The sequence below is a fragment of the Myxine glutinosa genome, chromosome 8 (genome assembly GCF_964187855.1).
Source record: "Myxine glutinosa chromosome 8, kmMyxGlut1.1, whole genome shotgun sequence".
NCBI classification, from domain to species: Eukaryota; Metazoa; Chordata; class Myxini; order Myxiniformes; family Myxinidae; genus Myxine; species Myxine glutinosa.
The window spans coordinates 43,310,599-43,333,056 of NC_136268.1; the positions used below are offsets into that span (position 1 = coordinate 43,310,599).

The window sequence follows — 22,458 nt, forward strand, 5'->3', positions numbered from 1 at the left end:
TTTTCCTTTATAGCCTGAGGGTCAGTCCAAATTGTAACCGACTCTCTTGCTCGGGTGCCGTTTGTTCCGTTCCCTGCTCGAACCTGATCCACGAACCTAAATTTAAATACGGACCGCTTGGGTCCCGGAGCAACTGACTGTTTATGGACTCGTCAGGGTAACGTTACGTAAAGGAAAGTGCCCCACGTTGGGCGCCCGAGGGTAAGGGGTAATAGATCTCTGGGTTGTGAGGGTAAGGATAAGGGCGGCGTCCCAATCCGAGGCCTACCCGGGAGACATTGGAATCATAAGTAAGGTTAGAAGTATTATAAGGGCGTAGGACGCCAGGAAAGTAAAGTAAGGATAGGTTAGACAGCTGTGAAGGCGGGTGAGCCTCTCAGGAGTTAGGTTGATGGCCGTACCTCACGAGGCGGGCGAACCTCATGGGTACAAGGCTACGTCGGCCTCTCAGGAGTTAGGTAGACGGCCGTACCTCGCGAGGCGGGCGAACCTCACGGGTACAAGGCTACGTCGGTAAACTAAATTTTCCTAGGATGGGTAATAAGACTGTAAAGGCAGGTGAACCTCTCAGAAATACCCCAGCATTTTTCATGTTTAGGAGGTATGGCTATGACGCTGCGAGACCAGGGAAGTCATGGGTTGCGCTGACTAAGGATCTAGGTGAACCGTGGCCCGAAGGAGGGTCTTTTGCGCTGGAAAAATTGGACGCGTTGTATGGGGCATTAGAAAAGTTAGAACAGGACACGAAACACTTCCCGCCTGACTATTGGAAAGTCTTTGGTTGGTGGAAGGAAGAAGCGATGAAGCGACACGCAAGGTCGATACAGGCCAGCCTGGCCGGTGAGGTATCAAAACTCAAGGGCCTGAGGAAACAGGCGAATAAAATGCAGGATGAAGCGGTTAAAGAAATAGAGAGGCAGGCCAACGCGCGACTGATGCCGCTCGTTGAAAATCCAGACCCCGCGGTAGGGGAGGTAGTAACCAATCTACCCTCCCCAGCCCCAGACCTAAGCCCTGTCCCGGGGTTTCAGGCGCCACCTATCCTTTCTGCGCTCCCGCCACCACCTCCCTGCAACCCCGCTACCATCGCGCCCCAGATACCCCCGGGGCCGACACCCCACGGCACGAAGGTCGTTACCCCCCAGAACCATCCGAGCCAGGGAAATCCGTTTGCACAGCTCGGGGCTAACGGGATAAATAACGGGACCGATATTGCAGGGTTCCCACCACCGATAGGACAGGATGGGTTATACCCCTCACTGGTAGGCTGTAATGGGAACGAGACCTCACAAACTACCCCATTGGAATGTCAGGAAATAACAGGAAGGAAAACATTGTGCCCCTTACAAGTTATTGGAGTTAATGCTCAAGGTCAGGGGGTTCGAGAAAGGGTACCATGGAAAGAATCCGCTTTAACAGTAATGCGGGAAAGGATTCAACATTTGCTTATCGAGGACCCACGACAGATAGTGCCAACCATGTCGAATTGGTTTTTAGTTGGCGAGTGCGACTATCGAGACATAACCCATATGGGGGTATCCGTGCTCCCACCCAAGGTATGGGAAAGGGCTAGACAAAGAGCACAGTGGCCGATTGAGGATCCAAGGGCAGCAGGAGCGGGCCAGATAACACCAGTACAATGGGAGCAACTGAAGGTCCAGCTGCTAGAATCCATCGAGCTGGCGCTGTTGCCAGCAGGAGGTCCGGACTGGGGAAAAATCGGGGCCATAAAACAGAAGACAGGAGAATCAATTGGAGATTACCGGGAAAGGTTGGAAAAGGCCATCGCGCGCTGGGGAGGACTGGGTCCGATGCAGCTGATAGGGCTACCCCAACCATTGGTAAACCAATATCTAATCGAGGGGCTTCGGCCGACATTAAAGAAACAGGTACAGTCCGTCCTTTTCGGCTGGAAGGGAATGACAACCAACGATTTATGCGACAAGCTGGAACAATGCCCGGGCTCCTCCTTAGAGGAGAAGAAGGATATTAAGGAGGAAATATTGCAAATGTGTGTCCAGGAGAAACGGGCTCAACTTAATCAAAATAAAAAGGGGGATCGGTGTCAGAGCCACATATGCGATCAGTGCCAGAAGTGGGGGCCCATCCGGGGTCATGAGGACCCCTGGAGGGGGGGGTTGGCCTTTCTATAGGGGCCAATCCCCCAACGGAGAGTGGGTCCACCATGAAGGCAACGACTGCGACGGTTGTACCGACCAAGACCATGGACGAATTAACATGGACGAGATAAGACAACAATGGACAATACCACCCCCTCTTCCCCCTCCTCCTCAAAACCCTCAAACTTGGACCGTACCAGGGCCCCCTCCCCAAATTTGGTACCCACCAAGACCCCTTCTCCAAAACCCTGGACCACCCCCCAATAGTGGGATGCAGAATGGAGCGAGGGGGACCTGGGCCCCGCCTCGGGGTCCGCCGCAATGGCAACAAGTAAACCAGTCACAGTGGGGGCCGCCAGACCGACGGCTGGGCGGAAGGGGTGCCGGAGAGGGAAGACCTATGCCCTCCGCACCGCCGGTTCCGCAGGAACCGTGCTTCTATTGCAAGCAAATGGGACACTGGAGACGTGATTGCCCAAGTGCTCGTAAGGGGTTTCCGCCCCAGGACAATAGAGGGGCCTATTGATGGGACGCCAGCGGGTCGCCTAAGGAGTGTCCTCTTTTGACCATGACACCGGCAGAGGAACCGACCTTGACGCTGGACGTGGACAGACGACAATTAGAGTTTCTTGTCGATACAGGCGCGACCCGCAGTACAATTAACGAGGGGCAATTGCCATCTTTGCACCCCACGGCAAGGAACGTTCAAATAATGGGCGTTTCGGGCTTACCCCAAGCGCTTCCTATTTCGGAGGAAGTGCGAGTAACATGCGGCCCGCTGGAGGCTAAACATGCTTTCTTGATGACCACCACCGCCCCAACAAATTTGCTGGGAAGGGACTTATTGTGCCGATTGGGCTGTCAAATTTCATGTACAGAACAGGGAGTTTTCGTAGATGTCGCGGAATCTAAACACGACTCGTTGATGATGGCATTGTCTCGTCCCGGCCCCACCGCGTATTGGTGGCGCTTGGACGAAGGGGCTCTGGCTACTTGGACGCATATCATAGATAATGTGTGTTTGGACAGTCCAGTTCTGCGAGATTGGCTACAACTGCACCAAATTTCGATAAAACACTTAAAGGATAATCCACCCCATTGCACGGCGTATTACGATGCAAAGGGCGAGGACGAGGATTATCGAGAGAAGGTTAAGGAAAAGCTGGGCGAGCGCACGCCTCTACACTTATCACGGATATGGATCGGCCGTGAGGGGATAGGTATCGAGGTAATCCTATCCGCGAGTCAGCGTGCGTTGACCCAATACCCCGAAGGAGCGGCCGCCCATGTTACCCTCACTACTGCCAAGGGGTGGCCGCCGGAAAGTGTAGGTTGGATGGTGGGGCGATTACAGGAAGTTCCCTTACAAGGTTATTGGTTTAAGAGGGGCCGCTGGACTGTGAGACGGCTCAATAACGGTGAAGGGTTCTCGATTGACATTAAGACACAACTGAGGGATGGAGTGTTCGAAGAGGCAGAGTTGCCCCCTAAGGGCAACTATGCCATGCGAGCGGTTCTAACGGACCCGGGTGAATCAGACTACCTCCTGGCGGAGGTGCCAGACGATTTATGGCCTCGGAGCGACGACGAGGTTGGACGGATGCGAGACGCCGAACCTTTAGTGATATCAGTGCAGCCGGGGATGCGCTTGCCAAACGTAAAACAGTATAAATTATGACCCGAGGCCGACGTAGGCATAGCACCGGTAATTCAATCCCTGGTGGAGCAGAAAATTATCGTGGAAACTAACAGCCCATGTAATACACCAATTCTGCCAGTAAAAAAGCCGATGAAAGATAAATGGAGGTTTGTACAGGATTTAAGGGAGGTGAACAAGGTGATACAGGGCATACACCCACTAGTGCCGAATGGAGAGACCCTTATGATGTCAATTCCGCCGGACGCAACATACTTCACAGTTATTGACCTTTGTTCTGCGTTTTTCTCTGTGCCAATCGCGGCTGAGTCACAATACTTGTTCGCTTTCACCCATAGGGGGCGACAGTATACTTGGACAGTACTACCTCAGGGGTTTTCAGATAGCCCCACTCTGTTTTCCCGGGCGCTGCACCGCGACCTGGCGGATGTGGAATTGAAGGGAGGGTCAGTGTTGTTGCAATACATTGACGATTTGTTGATTTGCTCCCCTTCTAAGGAGGCGTGCGAAAAGGATTCCATGGCCCTATTAAAGGCCTTGGCGGCCAAAGGCCACAAAGTAGGCAGACCAAAACTTCAATTTGTGCGGAAGGTTGTAACTTACTTGGGACACGCCATTTCGCATTGGAAACGGGAATTGGATGCTGGACGGGTGACCGCTATCATGGAGATGCCTCGCCCACGCTCGCAACGGCAAATGCTGCGCTTCCTAGGTATGACGGGATACTGCCGCACTTGGATACTTGATTTTGCGCTGCTGGCTAAGCCACTGTACGAGGCGACCAAATCAAACGCCCCGGACGAATTGGTATGGACGGATGAATTGAAGCGATGTTTCGTAGGGCTGAAAAAGGCGTTGGTCACGGCACCGTCATTGGGACTCCCGGATTATGTGAAACCATTTACCCTTTACACTCACGCCGTGGGAGGTTTCGCCCAGTCAGTTTTGACACAGACCCATGGGGATAAGGAGCGGCCGGTGGCCTACTTTAGTAAAAAGTTAGACCCGGTCGAACGAGGGTTTCCGGTGTGCCTGCAAGCCGTGGCAGCGGCCAGGTACGCAGTAGAAAGAACAGCGGACATTGTTATGGGACACCCAGTAACGCTACGGGTGCCGCATTGCGTCACTTCGTTGTTGTTACAGCGAAGCACACAGCATTTGTCTAACACTAGATTAATGCAATACGAATCCGCACTGATCACTGCAGCCAACATCACGATCGAACGTTGCACGACACTCAACCCAGCCTCACTGATGCCCACCCCTGAGGAGGGCGAACCCCATGTGTGCGCCGACGTTGTGCAGTTAGTCTCCACGGTGCGATCAGATTTAAAGGACAATTCCCTAGACTACCCCGACTGTACATTTTATGTCGATGGATCAGCTAGGCGCGCGTGGGACGGGTCCCTGTTGTCCGGGTATGCTGTGTGCTCGGATAGCGAGACGGTAGAAAGCGGGTGTCTTCCACCTACATTTTCCGCACAGCAGGCGGAGCTGTGCACCTTGACCAGAGCATGCAGCTTGGCGGAAGGCCTTGCTGTTAACATTTACACAGATTCGGCCTATGCTCACGGCGTAGTCCACGACAAAGGGGCCATCTGGAAGATGAGAGGTTTCCTCACATCTGCCGGTTCAGTGATAAAGAATGGCGCGTTGGTAGAAGGGCTCCTCCAAAGCATTTTACTTCCCCGCGCTATTGCGGTAATTAAATGTCGTGGCCACCAAAGGGCGGACACTGACGTTGCCCGGGGCAATGCAAGGGCGGACGAGGCGGCAGGAAAGGCCGCCAACCAGCAGATAGAACGCAACATGCCGATGGTGACACGAGCAAAGGCGACATCTGCACAGATTGCTGACATACCGACTGTGGGACCACCCGCCACACCAACTAAGGACGATATCATAAATTTGCAAAGCGCTGCGCCGACGGCCGAACACGAGGACTGGCTCAAACGAGGGGCGATACGCCCTGGGCCAGGGGAAATGTGGACCCTTGACGAAAAACCTATAGCACCCCAGGCCTTACTGCCTTGGCTGGCACGCATGGCACATCAAAATGGTCATGTGTGCCAGAGGGGGGGGTGATGGGACAGATAAACTACACTTGGGCGGCACCAGGACTGTCACGGATTGTATCCGAAGTGTGCCGATCGTGTGTGGTCTGCCAGCAACACAATAGAGGGGCGCCGCCGAGACATGCACATGACGGGGGACGGCCCCCGCCAAGTGGGCCGTTCGCAAATATCGAGTTCGATTTCACGGAATTGGAACCAAGCATGTCATTTCGCTACGTGTTGGTAATCGTAGATACATTCACCAAATGGGTCGAAGCCTACCCATGCGTCAAGTCCGATGCCCCGACAGTAGTGAAGCGCCTCGTGCGGGATTTTATGTGCAGATTTGGCATCCCCCAGATAATTTCGTCAGATCAAGGGGGCCATTTCACGGCGCAGGTGGTCACGGGCATCCTGAAGGCGTTGGGCATGAAACAGTCCTTCCATTGCGTTTACCACCCACAGTCATCGGGACTTGTGGAACGAACGAATAAGACTTTAAAAAAAATAAACTAGCGAAACTTTGCGCAGACACAGGCTTGAAGTGGCCGGAGGCTCTCCCGCTGGCATTGATGAGCATCCGTTCCACCCCGGGTCGCACTACGGGCCTTTCCCCCCACGAAATATTAATGGGACGACCTATGAGCTTGCCCGTTTCAGCACCAACGGACATGTCCACCCTTGCTTTGCCGGTGATGGATGACATGCTTTTGAGATTTTGCATAGGCTTGTCCAATGTGGCACGCAGCATCCATGCTCGAGTACGAGAGGCGCTGCCTGAACCAATAGGCCACGCCATCCACGACTTCCAAGCCGGCGACTGGGTGCTCGTAAAGCACTTCACCCGCAAAGCTGCTTTGGAGCCACGGTGGAAGGGACCATTCCAGGTGCTACTGGTCACACCGACGGCAGTCTTCTGCGAGGGTATACCTTCGTGGATCCACGCCACCCATTGTAAGTTGTCCATTCCCGCACCACAAGCCACACAAGACACCGCACCCCACACTGCTGGAGACAATGCACCGTTTAGGGCACTACAGTCTCCTAAGGGCGGCGATGATGGTCATGATGATGGGAATTCTGGGCAGCGGCCTAACAAACCCTGCCAAAGATAGGCTTCTGCAGTTTAACCCACTGAGAGAGGATCTCCCCAAATACCCAGGACACGACAACTACACGTTATTTAAACTTTACCCCGTCAAATACATAACGGCTCCCCGGGGACAGGGAATAGTAGTACATTGCTGTGAGTTGGAGACAAATTTCAAGTGGTTATCTGTAAGATGGATGGAAGCCATGGTGGTACACAATGGGACACCACAGGCACGCATGACAACCCCACGCATAGTCTTAACTAAAATTAGAAAAGTGAAAAATGGAAAGTTTACTGGGACCGTGAATAGTCACGCCGCCGCAGGATATCAATGGGGCACGGGCATCGACAATACTACTCTCCTACTGTCGCATGCCCTCGTCGGCCCACACACCACGATAATACTTGAATGTGGAATATGGCCCCCGCGCACGCTGATTAGAAGGAACAGAAAGACGGGAGATACCCAACACCAATTCCGGCCTAGTTGCGCCGCCTACGTCATTAAACCCCCTCCTGCCCAGGAAGTAAGAAGGGAGCCAGAGGAGAACACATACTGGAAGGTCGCACGGCATATGGCCACAGTACAGAATAGGACACGGTGTTGGATGTGTATGCACCTTCCCCGCACCAGCACAGCAGGAATACCAATGGTAGTGTTACCCCTATCACTCAATGATTTGTGCTCGAAGCCACGAGACACCAAATGCATTAGTACAACCCTGACAAGCCAAGGTTCTGACGGAACCGCGTGTAAACGAGTTTTTCAGTACTCCCCCCCCATCCAGTCCCGACACTTTGAGGAACGTCCGGCGCCGGTTTGGGTCAAGCCGGCAAGGGGGGCCCTCTGCTTAGAAGGAAAGGGCCAAGTAATGGTAGGCAAATCCGTGTGTAGAGATACCCTCCCCGCGGACCCTACGAAAGGGAAACACAGGTTGTCAGTGAATGTTACAAGTTCGCCATTACATAACCTCACACACCTCCAGTTGGCATGGAGAGGGGAGAACGGGACAAACACTATCCCAGGCCTTCTCACTTGCATGACCACCCATTTAGTGGCTCTGCACGGGACCATGTTTGTATGTGGGAATAAAGCTTACCCGTATTTACCTGATAATTGGGGAGGAATTTGCTATTTAGGATCAGTTTTCCCAGAGATGGAAATGCGACAACACTTGCATAATACCACTGCACTCATAAGGACACAACGAAGCACCTATTGGCACGACGATGACACCACCACCTTACATGGCGCTGATTGGGAGAAAGCCGTTAGTTTCTTCTTCCCATGGGCTGGGACGGTCATGAACAGTTACCGCATTGACAAAATTGCGTTAATCTTAGAAAGGGTGGCCAACGACACCGCTACAGCACATGACGAAATGTTGGACACGGTTGTCCACCTGCGTACAATGGTTATGCAAAATAGGGTTGCGTTAGATATGCTACTGGCAGAACGAGGAGGGGTATGTGGGATAATTAAGGGTAAATGTTGTACTTTTATTCCTGATCCTTCACAAGGGGTCAGTGCTGCTATTATAAGGTTAAGAGAAAGTGCTCATATATTGACAAAGGATCGAATGGATCGGGAAGCCTCCCACCAGTGGCTTACTGACTGGTTTAAAGGATGGACAGGTACGATAGTAAAGTGGATATTGACCGCCTTGGCAATAGTCCTTGGAATCGTGGTTTGTTGTGTACTAATCAAGGCTTTAGTCCTTGCGTGTGTGAGAAAGTTTACCACAGGATGGACACTGAAGACGACACCAGAAAAGGCCATGGTGATGACCGACAAGCTGACCGTGGGTCCAGATGACACTCCGGCAGTCGACGTGACTGCAGATCGCGGATCCTGGAACGACAACCCGAACGCGTCACTGGGCCGCGACAATGAGATCTCCGCTTCTGAAGATTGTTCTTCCGTTGTTGATGTTACCGATAATGATTTTGATTACACAGTTGCGGACCTCAGAGCATTTCAGGCTGCCAGGACGCCGATTACTCTGGACCCCAACATGTCGCATGCAGACGCCAACGAGTACCTAAGGGAGACCTCTCGTTTTTTCTCGATGTGTAAGGCTATGACTGTTGCTGGCCGCCTACGCCGCAGGCCTAAGCCACCTGAGAATAATGTTACTGATGATGATTCCGATGATGATGTGGGCCACTTGCAAGGGTCCTCGACTGATGTTTATGTCTCAATGCAGGCTTTGCCTCTTTATGTTTCACGAGCTCACCTTTATGTCTCACAAGCTCACAGTGAGTCAAACGTCACTGACCCAATCCTGGATTTGGACCCAACTGCAAACCCGAGCCTGGATGGTGAGGAACTCAACATTGGAGATACTCTGAGTTCCGAATCTGATTGTCTTGAAGATTCGTCCATGGATAACGGCGGTGGAAGCAGCATCGCCTCGGACGACTTCGACTTTGACCCAAAGGAAGTTTCTCTCCCTCCTTTGGACCGTTATGCTTTGTTTTTTGGCCATAGGTTTAAGCCACCTGATACTGATGACGTTGTGTCTTCCCCAGATCACCAGCATATAAGAGACCTCATGAACATGAATATCGATTGAGCGCTGAAGATCTACAAGGATTTCACCTGGGGAAGCTTGGGCGAGCTCCTGTCGGGGGGGGGGGGGGGGGAGTCCTGGCCGCACCTCTGTGGACCAAGGGTGGGTCGGGAGATCCTCCTGGGTGTGGACCCCGGCTGAACCAGAGGTCTTCGTTGTGGATCTGACACGCTATTCGATCTTCATGCCTCTACGGTCTCACATCATACACCCATCTACACCTGACTTACATCATACACCCACATACACCCACATACACCCACATACACCCACATACCCGCGGATCATCCTGCTGAGTGCGATGTGTGGTACTTTGGGTGCGGGACATGCTCACTGGGCTGCATTCGCGTGGTATGTTTAGTGAACCTTTTACACTGCCTATTTCATTACTCTCGGAGGATTTTACATGCCATTTGTTCACCCTGTCTTTACGGACTTACATTGCATACTCACATACAGACGCGAATCATCCTGCTGGGTGCGATGTGGAGTGCTTTGGGCACTACGTGCTCACTGGGCTGCCTTCGCGTGATATGTTGAATGACTTTCCTGATTTGTTTTGTTTCTGCTTTGTTTGAAATAAAGGCCTTTGATTGGCTCGTAGATAACGTTGTATCTTAGATCCAAAAGGGCGGTATGTGGGGAGCTGTTATTCCCCTCCCCCTTTGTTAATTCTTGCTGCTCTACCAATTACCAAGCATAACCAATTATATGTTTTGTTTTGACTGATTGCTGTATTCTTTTAAAATACTTAGTCCTTTCTTGTGCATTGAGGATGTGTAATACCCTAATAAGGAGTTCTGTGCTTGTGAGCTCTTGCCCTGTATTGGCATAATCCCTTGTTCCCCTTTTGTGGCCTTGGTTGCAGCTGCTATCTCTCAGCCTCCCACAAGACTTTGCCAATATCCTGTAGGCTGACACATTTATGAGTGTCCACTCCCTTCGTACTTCCCCAACCCAAGTCTCTATACAGAAAGTTGTAAACATGTTGCCACATATTGCTGACCATCTCCTTATCTGAGCTAACCCATGAGTGGCCTTGGATGAACTTCCTTTAACTAACTGAACAACAGGATGGGACTAATGGTGGGGGGACCAATGAGCCCATTCTTTCTCTGTATCTTGTGAGCTAAAGCCACACCCTATATTCTTTATATATAGCAAGTTTAAATCGAATTACTTCAGAGCACCTTGTTGTAGTGTTGGTCATTTCGTGAGCTTCAAGCGACATTGTGTTTTCCGCAAGCTTGTGTAAACGAGTTCTAATAAATATATCCATTGCTCCTTTTTCTGAGTCCTCTGAGTCCCAAGTTGTAAGTCCCATTCCGACATATATCTATATATATCTATATATCTCTATATATATATATATATATATATATATATATATATATATATATATATATATATATATATCTATATATCTATATATATATATATATATATATATATATATATATATATATATATATATATATATATATATATATATACATACATACACACACACGGTCGTGTCCAAAAATATGGGCACCCTTGCACTTTTTTTCAAATAACTCACAATTTTCTCTAAAAATAAGTTTATATTGACAAAAGTATTTGGTCTCCACCATTCTTTATTTCACTGTTAATATTACAGAACCTTTGTTTTTGATTCAGAACTTAATATATCCTTTTAAATCAGAGAATTAAAAAATGGCATTGACAAAATTATTGACATCCAAGACTTAATATTTGGTAGCACGGCGTTTGGAAAAAATAACTGCAGTCAAGCGCTTCCTATAGCCATGAATGAGCTTCCTATAACTCTCTACTGGTAGTCTGGGCCATTTATGTTGTGCAAGCTGCTCCATTTCTCCCAGATTTGAAAGGTTCCTTCTCCCAAAGGCTGTTTTCAGATCTCTCCACAGGTGTTCAATGGGATTTAGATCTGGACTCATTGCTGGCCACTTCAGAACAGTCAAGCATTTTGTCTTGAACCATTCCTGGGTGCTTTTTGAAGTTTCCTGCTGCAAGACACATGACCTTCGATGGAGACCCAGCTTTCTGACACTGGGTTGAACATTGCGCTCCAAAATGCCTTGGTAATCTCCTGATTTCATGATGCTCTGCACACATTCAAGGCACCCAGTGCCAGAGGCAGCACAGCAACCCCAAAACATCACTGAACCTCCTCCATGTTTGAATGTAGGGAAGGTGTTCTTTTCTTTGAAGGCTTCATTTTGTTTTCTGTAAACAGAGATGATGTGCTTTCCCAAAAAGCTCTAATTTGGTCTCATCTGTCCACAGGACATTCTCCCAGAAGGATTTTGGCTTGTTCAGGTGTGTTTTGACAAACTCCAGTCAGGCTTTCTTCTGTCTCTTTCTCAGCCTGGGTCTCCTACCATAGAACCCCCTTTCATTCAGTTGGCGACAGATAGTGTGAGTTGAAACTGTCATACCTTGTGTCTGAAGGTCAGCTTGAATCTGTTTGGCAGTTGATCGAGGTGTTTCTCACCATTCAAACAATCCTTCGCTGCAATCTTCGATCAAGTTTTCACTTGCGGCCACGCCCATGGAGGTTGGCTGCAGTGCCATGGGCCTTAAACTTCCTGATAACATTGCATACAGTAGACACGGGAACATCAAGGTCTCTGGAGATGGACTTGTCGTCTCGAGATTGTCCATGTTTGGCTACAGTCTTGTCTCTGACCTTTTTTTTTTTTTTTTTTTATATTGAATCGAGGCTCGTGAAAGAGCTAACATTTATTTCACAAACAAATCAACCGGACAAACAAAATATATAAAAAGAGGGAGCGGAAGACAAGATGGAGAGAGAAGGGGAAGCACACAAACACAACATTTGAGAGCAGGGAGAAGTGTGGGAGGAAGAGGGCTTGGGGGGAGGAGGCGTGGGAAGGGGGGGGGGGGGGGGGGGGAGAGGTATAAAACACAAGGGGACCAAGGACTTCCAGGATAGAAGTTGGTATATCGAAAAAAAAAAAGTGTGGGATTTTGGGTGAAATTAGCGGGGGTAGAAAAGATCAAGGTTTTGGATGGGGGAAGATAAGAGATGGTGGTGAACAGCTGTTTTACAGACCTGGAGGGTGGAGTGGTATTTGAAGAGAGTGAGGGAGTTTGTTCCAGAGGTGGGAGAAAAGAGGAATGAAGGAGTGAAGGTGAGCAGAAAGTCTTGATTTTGGCAGTTTAACCATAAGAGGGTTGCAGGCAGATCTTGCGCGACCTGTAGGAATATTTGGGGGACAGAGCCCAGAGAGAGCTTGGGGAGGCAAGGCCAGAGAGGAGTCGGTAGAAGACGGAAAGACCACCAACCTGCCTGCGGTGAGTGAGTGAAAGGCCCTTGTAGTTAGCTTCATCGCGGGAGATTCCAATGATTCTGAACGCTTTGGTTTCAACAGCGTGAAGACGAGCTAGGTGTGAGGCAGGAGCACCAGACCAGAGGGGAGAGCAGTATTCCATAGAGCTGCAGAAGAAAGCCTTGTAAGTGGTGAGGAGCTCAGGTGTACCAAGGAAGGACTTCGCACGACGGAGGATGCCCAGTCGGCGACTGGCTTTGGAGGCCAGATTTGAAATGTGGTTTTCCCAGGAAAGATCATGGCCGATAGTGAGACCCAAAAGCTTGAGTGACAGAACTTCTTGGAGAGGATTATTCAGAAAGTGGATGGGAGGGTTGTCCAGTCGGTCTTTTCGGAGAGACATCGTAAGAGTGTGAGATTTGTCAGGATTGAAAGACATGTTCCACTTGTTTGCCCAGTCTGTGATTTTGTCCAGGTCTGCAGAGAGTGAGGAGGCTGCAGACTGCCGATCTGAGGGATGAGGAATGGAGCGACAGAGAGTAGAGTCGTCAGCAAAGAGATAGAGAGGATTTTCAAGAGAGTCAGAGACCTCCTCAGACAATTCTCTGGTTTTCTCTCTTTTCTCCATGATCATTGTGTGGTACATACAGTGACACAAAACCGCAGAATGACTCCATCTCTCTGATCAAACTGGTTGAATGAATAATTTTCACCCGTCAGCCCAAATTTGGCTCAGGGGTATTGTCGTCACAGGCAAAGTCCGGGCGTCCGGGCGTCCGTCAACTTTTGGTTTCCATCAATTTCAAGGAGAACGGCTTGTCCGATTAAATCCATTTTGGCTGTGTGTGTTGCGGTTGAGTAGAGAAAGGTTCCTTTCGAAAATGGGTGCACTGCGATATTCAATATGGCCGCCACGGCAGCCATCTTGAAATTGGTTTCCGTCAATTTCGAGCAGTGCTTTTGCGGTTGCGGTTGCGAGCAACGAGCAGTTGCGGTTGAGTAGAGGAAGGCGCCTTTCGAAAATGAGCATGCTGCGATTTTCAATATGGCCGCCACGGCAGCCGTCTTGAAATTGGTTTCTTTCAATTTCGAGCAGAACGGCTTGTCCGATTAAATCAATATTTGCAGTGTGTGTTGGGGTTGAGTTGAGGAAGGTTCCTTTCGAAAATGGGCACGCTGCGATTTTCAATATGGCCGCCACGGCAGCCATCTTGAAATTGGTTTCCACCATGCATGGGCTGAGGGGTTACGCCCGCTTTGCGGTGCTATTTATTTTTATTGCAGGCACCTGCAACTCACCGTAGGTGAGTTCAATTCCAAAGTAAAGGAGAATCACCTGCTTGAAATCTAATTATTTCTAACAACTTCTAAAAGGTGCCAATAATATTGTCCGGGCCATTTTAGGATTTATCTATGGAATAAGCTAAGATTTAGTAATTTTTTTATGTTGGCGGAGGCATTATGTTTTCGGGATGTCCGTCCATCCACACGGGCTAAACCTCGTTTTTCTCAGCAACCATATATCCGATGGAGACAAAACTTTCAGGGTAGGAGTGACACCCATGCAGAATGTTTTAAGATAATTGTGACATCATAGGTCACGTGGTATGGCAGCCATCTTGGATTAAAAGCTAATAAATAAATATGTATTTCTCTGAAACCGCTGAATGGAAAAATTTGAAACTTGACACATTGTTAAATACTCCCAATGGGGAACAAAAGCATGATAATGATGACATCATAGGTGAAGTGGTATACCAGGCAAAAATGTTTTAATCGAATTTCTTATCCTAAAAATCTGAAATTGCATGCGCATGTTCTATGACCTATTTGTATTGAAATATTAAATTGATGACATCATACGTCACATGGTTTGGTAGCCATATTGGATTGAAGGAAAATATAAAATAATTATATCTCTGAAACTGCTCACCCTATCGATGCGAAATTTTACAAATATCATCTAACAGCACTGTTGCATATAGTTTGAAAGTGATGATGTCATAGGTCACATGGTGTGTCAGCCACCTTGGATAGAAAAACGAACCTTATCCGATCAACACGACACTTCACAAACGTGATCCCCTACCTCTACATATGCAGAGTGATGGCATCTACCCATTGTGGGACTATGCGGAGGCATATTGGCGACACAGTCGCATTGTTCTAATTTTACTTTTTTTGTTTTGTTCCACTGCAAAGCAAATAAATACATATGTGGATACCAAAAGATTTTTTAATTTCAACAATTTTCTGGAAGAAATGGTGCATTATTTGAAAAAAGTGTGTGGGTGCCAATATTTTTGGCCACGACTGTATATATGGCTGAATTTAAAGATAGAACCACCAAATTTTGCCTGCAGTATCAGTCAGCCTTAAAGGTTTACAAGCCTTTGTGGCAAATTGACTCCTTTGGAAAGGAATAAATCTCCATCCAGTTGATTTATTTGAAAGCATCATGTAAAACACATGAATGCAAATAAATGTCATTCGTGTCAAATATACACGAGGATTAGGATTGACGTTTAGATGTAAGGTTCAAGTAAGCTTAAGAGTTTATACATATGTTCACAGAGCAGTTGTACGCGTCTAATGCTGTAGTTGGGTGCGATGTGGTTTATCACTCATTGCTTTTAGCTACGGCCGCTGGATAGCTCTGCGAGCGAAAAGAAGGCCGAGTGTGTAAGCCCTTCCTTCCGGTACATAGCCTGTACCCTTGCCAAGACTTTCAGACTACCTCCTAGTGGTGCATCATGGTAACAGTACTCTTGAGGACACTGACTAAATGTCTGGAGGATCTCGGAGTAGGTTGGTACCCTAGAGGTGGAGTGTGCATGGTCCTCTGTTGTGAGGACCTGCTGTGACACTCACCAATTCAACCAGGGTAGGTCGGTGAAGCTCTTTAGCCTTGGTAGGCAGTCTACCTAGGAGAATGAAACTCTGATTGCAAATCCCCCTGCTGCCTTGCAGAGTGTGTTTTCATTTAGACAAAGGCTAGGTCCACAGCTGATTCTGTGGTGACGTCAGGAAGGGCATCCGACCACAAAAAAACATGCCTCAAATATGTCAATAAGCAGCTATTAAGTTAATCATGGCTTACACATGCAAGCATGGAAACGGCCATAAAACAACGACAACAACGATGATGACGACAAGGGCTGACAGGATGACCTAGACGTACACATATTCGCCTATATAATCTGTCTAGCCTGGGGATTCCGGACACAGCTATAAACTATCATCCCAGTGTTTCACAGCAGGGTGATTCACTGATTCATCAATGTGTGTGCCGCCCTTTGGATGGACCTTAAACAGGTGTCCCATCTGGTAGCATTTGTCAGGGGACGTTAAAGAACCCACGGTGACCTTTGCGAAGAGTAAGTGAGCTATGGCCAGTGCCATGGCTACATTCCAAATTCCTGCCCCAATCAACAGAGAGCATTGCATCAGCGGCAGAGCCACACCCTCCGACGATGGTGCCATCCAGCAGCATTGTGCTGGATACGAATGAAGAAGATTTAGGTCACATGAGATGAGAAGACCATTTCTACAAGTCATGATTTGTCCTTTGAGCAATGCCATCCCATCAACAGAGGATTTAAAAGCAAACTATTTGGTTGATCTTACCTGTTTGTCCTTTTGATGGCGATGAAGATGCGCACATAGCAAACAATAATGATCAAAAGTGGAATGAAGAAAACGAAGCAGAAAAGCAGCATGGTGTAGGTGCGCACCAAAGGTGTGAAAGTCATATAATCCCATGTGCAGGAGGTCATTAATCCTTCGGGAACGTAGCTGCCTGCATGTAAGGAAAAAGCAGCAAAGTGTCACACCAAAATAGGACAAGATAACAAAAAGTGGTCGGTCCACTGGGATCATGCACTCCTTTTTCTGGTCCATCACCATGCACACAAAATATTGAAGCCTCGATCGTCTGGCTTTGACTGAGTAGTGCAATATTGTTGAGTGAGGGAACATTGAGAAAAAAACTAGAACAACACTCTTTGATGTCACAACGTCGACCGATATTCCTCATCCTACATTATTACATCATTATAATACTTGTACCAAGTTTGATTTAAATCCATTCAGCTGTTCTCAAGTTATCACATTTTTACCTGACATTGACCTCTCACCTTTGACCTGTTGACCCCAAAGTTTAATCAGTTCATGCTTACATCATTATACATACCTGTACCAAGTTTTAATTTAAATCCCTTGAGCTGTTCACAAGTTATCACATTTTTACATGGCATGACCTCTGACCTTTAGCCTTTGACCTTTGACCTCAGGACCCCAAAATCGAATCAGTTAATCTTTACATCATGTATATATATATATATATATATATATATATATATATATTTGTGCAGCGCCTGTCCTGTCCTGTGTTGTCACTGAACTACTTTCTCAAACTTTTGTGAAATCGTACCAAACTTCTGGAATGCACATATCTCTCCCATCGGTATGTCCTCAGGGTATTTTTTTTGAAAATTTTTCCAATATATATATTATTTTTTTGGGAATTTTTTGGGGAATTTTTTTTTTCAACTTCAAATAAGCCCGTTCCTCAGTATCGACGCTTGGTGCGGCGAGCGCAGCGAGCCGGGCCAAGCTAGTATATATATATAAATATATATATATATATATATATATATATATATATATATATATATATATATACATATATATATATATATATATATATATATATATATACAGACTTGGCATTTAATATGGAATATTTTTTTTGTGGGGGTGAACTTACTTTTCAAGATGACTTAGAACCAAAAGTTCATTGGAATTATGTTGAAATTATTCTAGATTTTGTTAATGTGACCTTTAAAAGAAACAAAAACCACATTTGACATTTCGAAACAAATAAATTGATCCTTGAAAGTGATGTAAACTGATATCGAACTCAATTCACGGACAGTACTGTGTTAAACTTCTGTGCGTTTTCCAGAAGTATCTCTTTATTTTGCACATTAGCCAAAATTTATTTTAACAAAAACAAAAGTTAAATTACGACTGGGATTACGGACAGTAAAATTACAGTTCAGTACTTCGTGTAACCCCCACGAGCATTCAGGAGAGCACGTTCACGTTGAGGCATGCTGTTCAAGAGATTTGCCAAGGTTTGGACAGGAATCGCTTGCCATGCAGTGACAATAGCCTGCTGCAATTCATGCACAGAGGTCGGCTGCTGGTCCAAGTGGTCGATTTGACGCGTTAATTCTGCCCACAAGTTCTCTATCGGATTCATATCCGGGGACATGGCAGGCCACTCCATATGCTCTACACCACGGTCAGCAAGAAAGTGTTGGATCATGCGAGCACGATGAGGCCGTGCATTGTCATCTTGGAAGACAAAGTTTCCTCGAAAGGCTGCACGAGCAAATGGAAGCAATGTTTCTTCCAGAATGGCCCTGTACTTGAACTGGTTCAGGTTTCCATTCAGAACAACCAGGTCAGTTTTCCCCCCTGCATGAAAAGCAGCCCAAACGGTCACCCCACCACCTCCAGCTTGGACTCTTGGCACTATACAATCTTTGTTGGAGGCTTCATGCACTTGTCTGCACGCTCGGACGTGGCCATCTTGACGATAGACCAGAAATCTAGACTCGTCACTGAAGATCACGTGATTCCAGTGTCCTGGCTGCCATTGACAGTGCTCTCTGGCCCACTGCAATCGGCGCTGGCGGTGTTGTCTGGTCAGGCGTGGCTTTCTCAGGGGATGCCTGGCACGATAGCCTGCTTGAATCAGTCGTTGGTTGACTAGCCTTCTGGATACAGGCACATTTGTCAGTTGCTGCCACTCAGCCCTAAGCCGATTAGCTGACTTGGTACGGCCATTGCGGACTAACCGGTGCAGCTGGCGATCATCCCTCCTTGTGGTTCTGCGGGGACGTCCTGGCCTCGGTATTGGAGTAGGGACACCCCTCTGAGCATTTCGTTTCAGGATCTTTGACACCTGACCTTGAGTGATGCCATACTGCCGAGCAATAGCACGCTGTTTCATGCCGCAATTTCGTAAAGCCACCACTCCATGACAAACAGCATTGTCGAGTTGACGGACCATCTCCAGAGGAAGCGGCAATAACTTTTGGAAATGTGCAGCAGTTGTTTTCCACTAATACAGAACGCAACAACCCTTGTATACCCGACTGTGAAGCCAATCATCAAATGCACCTGTCCGTACATTTTGCCACGCCACCTGTGATATAATCCTGTTGTTGACTTCTTGCTGCGACAGACAATCAGTGACATGGTTCTTTTAACAAATAAATCACCAAAGTGTAAAATAAACTCACCAGATTGATATACTGAGTTAAGAAAGTAAACCCAAGTCAAGAAAAAAAAAATATTCCATATTAAATGCCAAGTCTGTATATATCTACATATCTCGGCAGTGACTGTGTTGTCACTGAACTACTCCCTCAAACTTTTGGTTCCGTGGCTGTGAGGCGTTTTGAATTACGTGGCTGTGAGGCGTTTTGAATTACGTGGGTGTGAGGTGTTTTTAATTTTGTGGTGGTGAGTTGTTTTTAATTTCATGGTGGTGAGGTGTTTTTAATTTTGTGGTCGTGAGGTGTTTTTAATTTTGTGGTGGTGAGGTGCTTTTAATTTTGTGGTGGTGAGGTGTTTTTAATTTCATGGTGCTGAGTTGGTTTTTATTTCGTGGTAGTGAGGTTTTTAATTTCATGGTGGTGAGTTGTTTTTTATTTCATGGTAGTGAGGTTTTTAATTTTGTGGTGGTGAGGTGTTTTTAATTTTGTGGTGGTGAGGTGTTTTTAATTTCGTGGTGGTGAGGTGTTTTTAATTACGTGGTGGTGAGGTGTTTTTAATTACGTGGTGGTGAGGTGTAAGCATCCCAAACTTCCATTCTGCACCTACCCCTCCCGTATGTGTGTACTGAGGGATTCTTTTTTTAATTTTAAAAATTTTTCTCAACCTAAATTGCTTATGAAAATGTAATATCACAAACACTATAAATACATTTGTGCAAAATAATTGTTTGAATTATGATTGCTGTAAATCATAACAACACAGCAACTCAGGTACAGTCATTATCCTCAGGTAAAACAAGCCCGTTCCTCAGTATGGACGCATAGCGATCCGATCCAAGCTCGTTATACATATCTGTACCAAGTTTGAATTATATCCCTTTATCTCTACTCAAGTTATAAACCTATTGCAGACGTTGATCTTAAAAACAAAAAAAAATGTAGCACCTACTCCATCCGAAGAAAGGTGGCAAGCTCCATCCAATGGAGAACATCCATACAAAGAGCACGGCGGCCGATGCTTTCCGCTTGGTCAGAGCTCTTCCGATGGAGGCCAAAGGATGGGTGATAACATGGTATCGGTCAATGCTCACGGCGGTGAGTGTAATCATGGAGGATATCCCAAAAACAGCCCCGCAGAAGCCGTACACCTCACAACCTGGGAGGGCACGTACAGCCATACATCCTCCACGAGCCTCGACATCCGTATACAAAAAATATACGTGAGACAAACCCGATGATAATCTCTCCTCCACATGTAAAGTCAACGATCGGAGAAGATGGGAAAGCGAATTGTATAAAAATGGCGTCGGTACCGGTATTGCGGTCACGCACCTTTATCGCCGAAGATCCAGCGCTTGTGCAGACTGGTGACGAAGAACGGTGGTGCTTGGGTAATGGACATCATGAAGTCACTGAAAGCCAGGTTAACGATGAGCATGTTGGCCGGAGTGCGCAGCTCTTTGCTCCTAAACGAACAGACATTGAAAACAGCTCTGCTCGGATAATAGGACCTCAACCCATGACTGACTCCCTCCAGGCTCCAGGGGGAAATGAAGACGTTTCGCCCGTGAATTTATACATTTTCGATGATGTTTAAATTGAAATCTGAATAGGATTTGCATATCAGGTCACTGAATTCAACCACCAAGTACTTTGAGGTCAACATAGGCCAAAAGGTCACAATAGGCTAACCTCAATTTACATCTGATTGACTTGAAATTTGAAGAGGATTTGCATATCAGGTCACTGAATTCAACCACCAAGTACTTTGAGGTCAACATAGGCCAAAAGGTCACAATAGGCTAACCTCAATTTACATCTGATTGACTTGAAATTTGAAGAGGATTTGCATATCAGGTCACTGAATTCAACCACCAAGTATTTTGAGGACAACATCGGCCAAAAGGTCAACATCGGCCAAATTTCTAAAATCCTCAATTTACATCTGATTTACTTGAAATTTTAAGAGGATTTGCATACCAGTTCACTGAATTCAACCACCAAGTATTTTCAGGTCAACATAGGCCAAAAGGTCAACACAGGCCGAATTTATAAAATTGTCAATTTTCATAAGATTAAATTAAACTTTGAAGGCGATTTTCATATCAGGTCACATAATTCATCCACCAATTATTTTTGAGGTCAAAAGGATGCTCTACTGAGTGCCATTCTACTTTGTTCTGTTTTGCCAAGTGTCGCTCTATGAGTGATTTTTCATCTGTCTGTCTGTCTCTGTCTGTCTGTTTGTCTGTCTGTTTATCCGTCTCTTTGTTTGTACGTCAGTCGCCTGCGCAGGTCACAATTTTCAACTGATCTCCACGAAACTTCACGAAATGGTAAAGTTGGTCATAAGCAAGAAGCCTATTGTTTTGGGGGTCAAAAGGTCAATAGGTCAACATGGGCCAAAGGTCACCAACTTTGTCAATTTTCTAAAATCCTCAATTTTTATCCAATTAACTTGAAATTTGAAGAGGATTTGCATATCTCGTCACTGAAATCAACCACCAAATATTTTTTTTAGGTCAACATAGGCTAAAAAATCAACATAGGCCACATTTCTAAAATCCTCAATTTATATCTGATTGACTTGAAATTTGAAGAGGATTTGGATACCAGTTCACTGATTTCAACCACCAAGTATTTTGAGGGCAACATAGGCCAAAAGGTCAACATAGGCCAAAAGGTCAACATCGGCCAAAAGGTCAACATAGGCCAAATTTCTAAAATCCTCAATTTTCATCTGGTTTACTTGAAATTTTAAGAGGACTTGCATATCTCGTCACTGAATTCAACCACCAAGTATTTTTGAGGTCAACATAGGCCAAATGGTCAACATAGGCCAAATTTCTAAAATCCTCAATTTTCATCTGATTGACTTGAAATTTAAAGACGATTTGCATACCAGGTCACTGAATTCAACCACCAATGATTTTTGAGGTCATTATAGTCCAACAGCTTATTTTAGGGATTTTGCAAATATCGTGCTATGTACAACATATTTCTTGTTTGATTGTCTGCACAAAATATGAGTATGCCTATTAATTACATGCTAATGAAATGTGATTACGGTATGTCTATGGATGCCGTAGCTTTGGACCATTAGTACATCTACTAATTACGTACTGTTGGCATGTGAGTACGTCTATTAATTACATAGATAATATAAAAATACGTCTACAGCAGTAAAATACACTACATGCATCTATAAAATGAATATATACAAAGGATTGGAGGTCTGTTCGCTGTATCAACATAAAGCTGTGTAGTCAATGCATCGTTTACACACCAGCACACAAACACCACACAAAACAAATCCTGGCAAGGGTCTGCGATCTCCGATTACTCTTGATTCTGGTTAGCGAAACTATGATGTAG

The 22,458-nt window shown here is 46.6% G+C and overlaps 1 protein-coding gene across 1 annotated transcript in view; it reads right to left on the minus strand.

Annotated features, from left to right (window-relative positions):
- The window catches only part of LOC137433108 (melanopsin-like), a 77,663-nt gene that overhangs the window by 53,136 nt on the left and 2,069 nt on the right, over positions 1 to 22,458 (minus strand). The window contains exons 3-5 of the mRNA XM_068125564.2: positions 20,416 to 20,549; positions 20,033 to 20,239; positions 16,421 to 16,592 (exon numbers count right to left, since the gene is read on the minus strand). Of these exons, the coding sequence (XP_067981665.2) occupies positions 16,421 to 16,592; positions 20,033 to 20,239; positions 20,416 to 20,549 (513 nt within the window). The remainder of the gene's footprint in view (positions 1 to 16,420; positions 16,593 to 20,032; positions 20,240 to 20,415; positions 20,550 to 22,458) is intronic.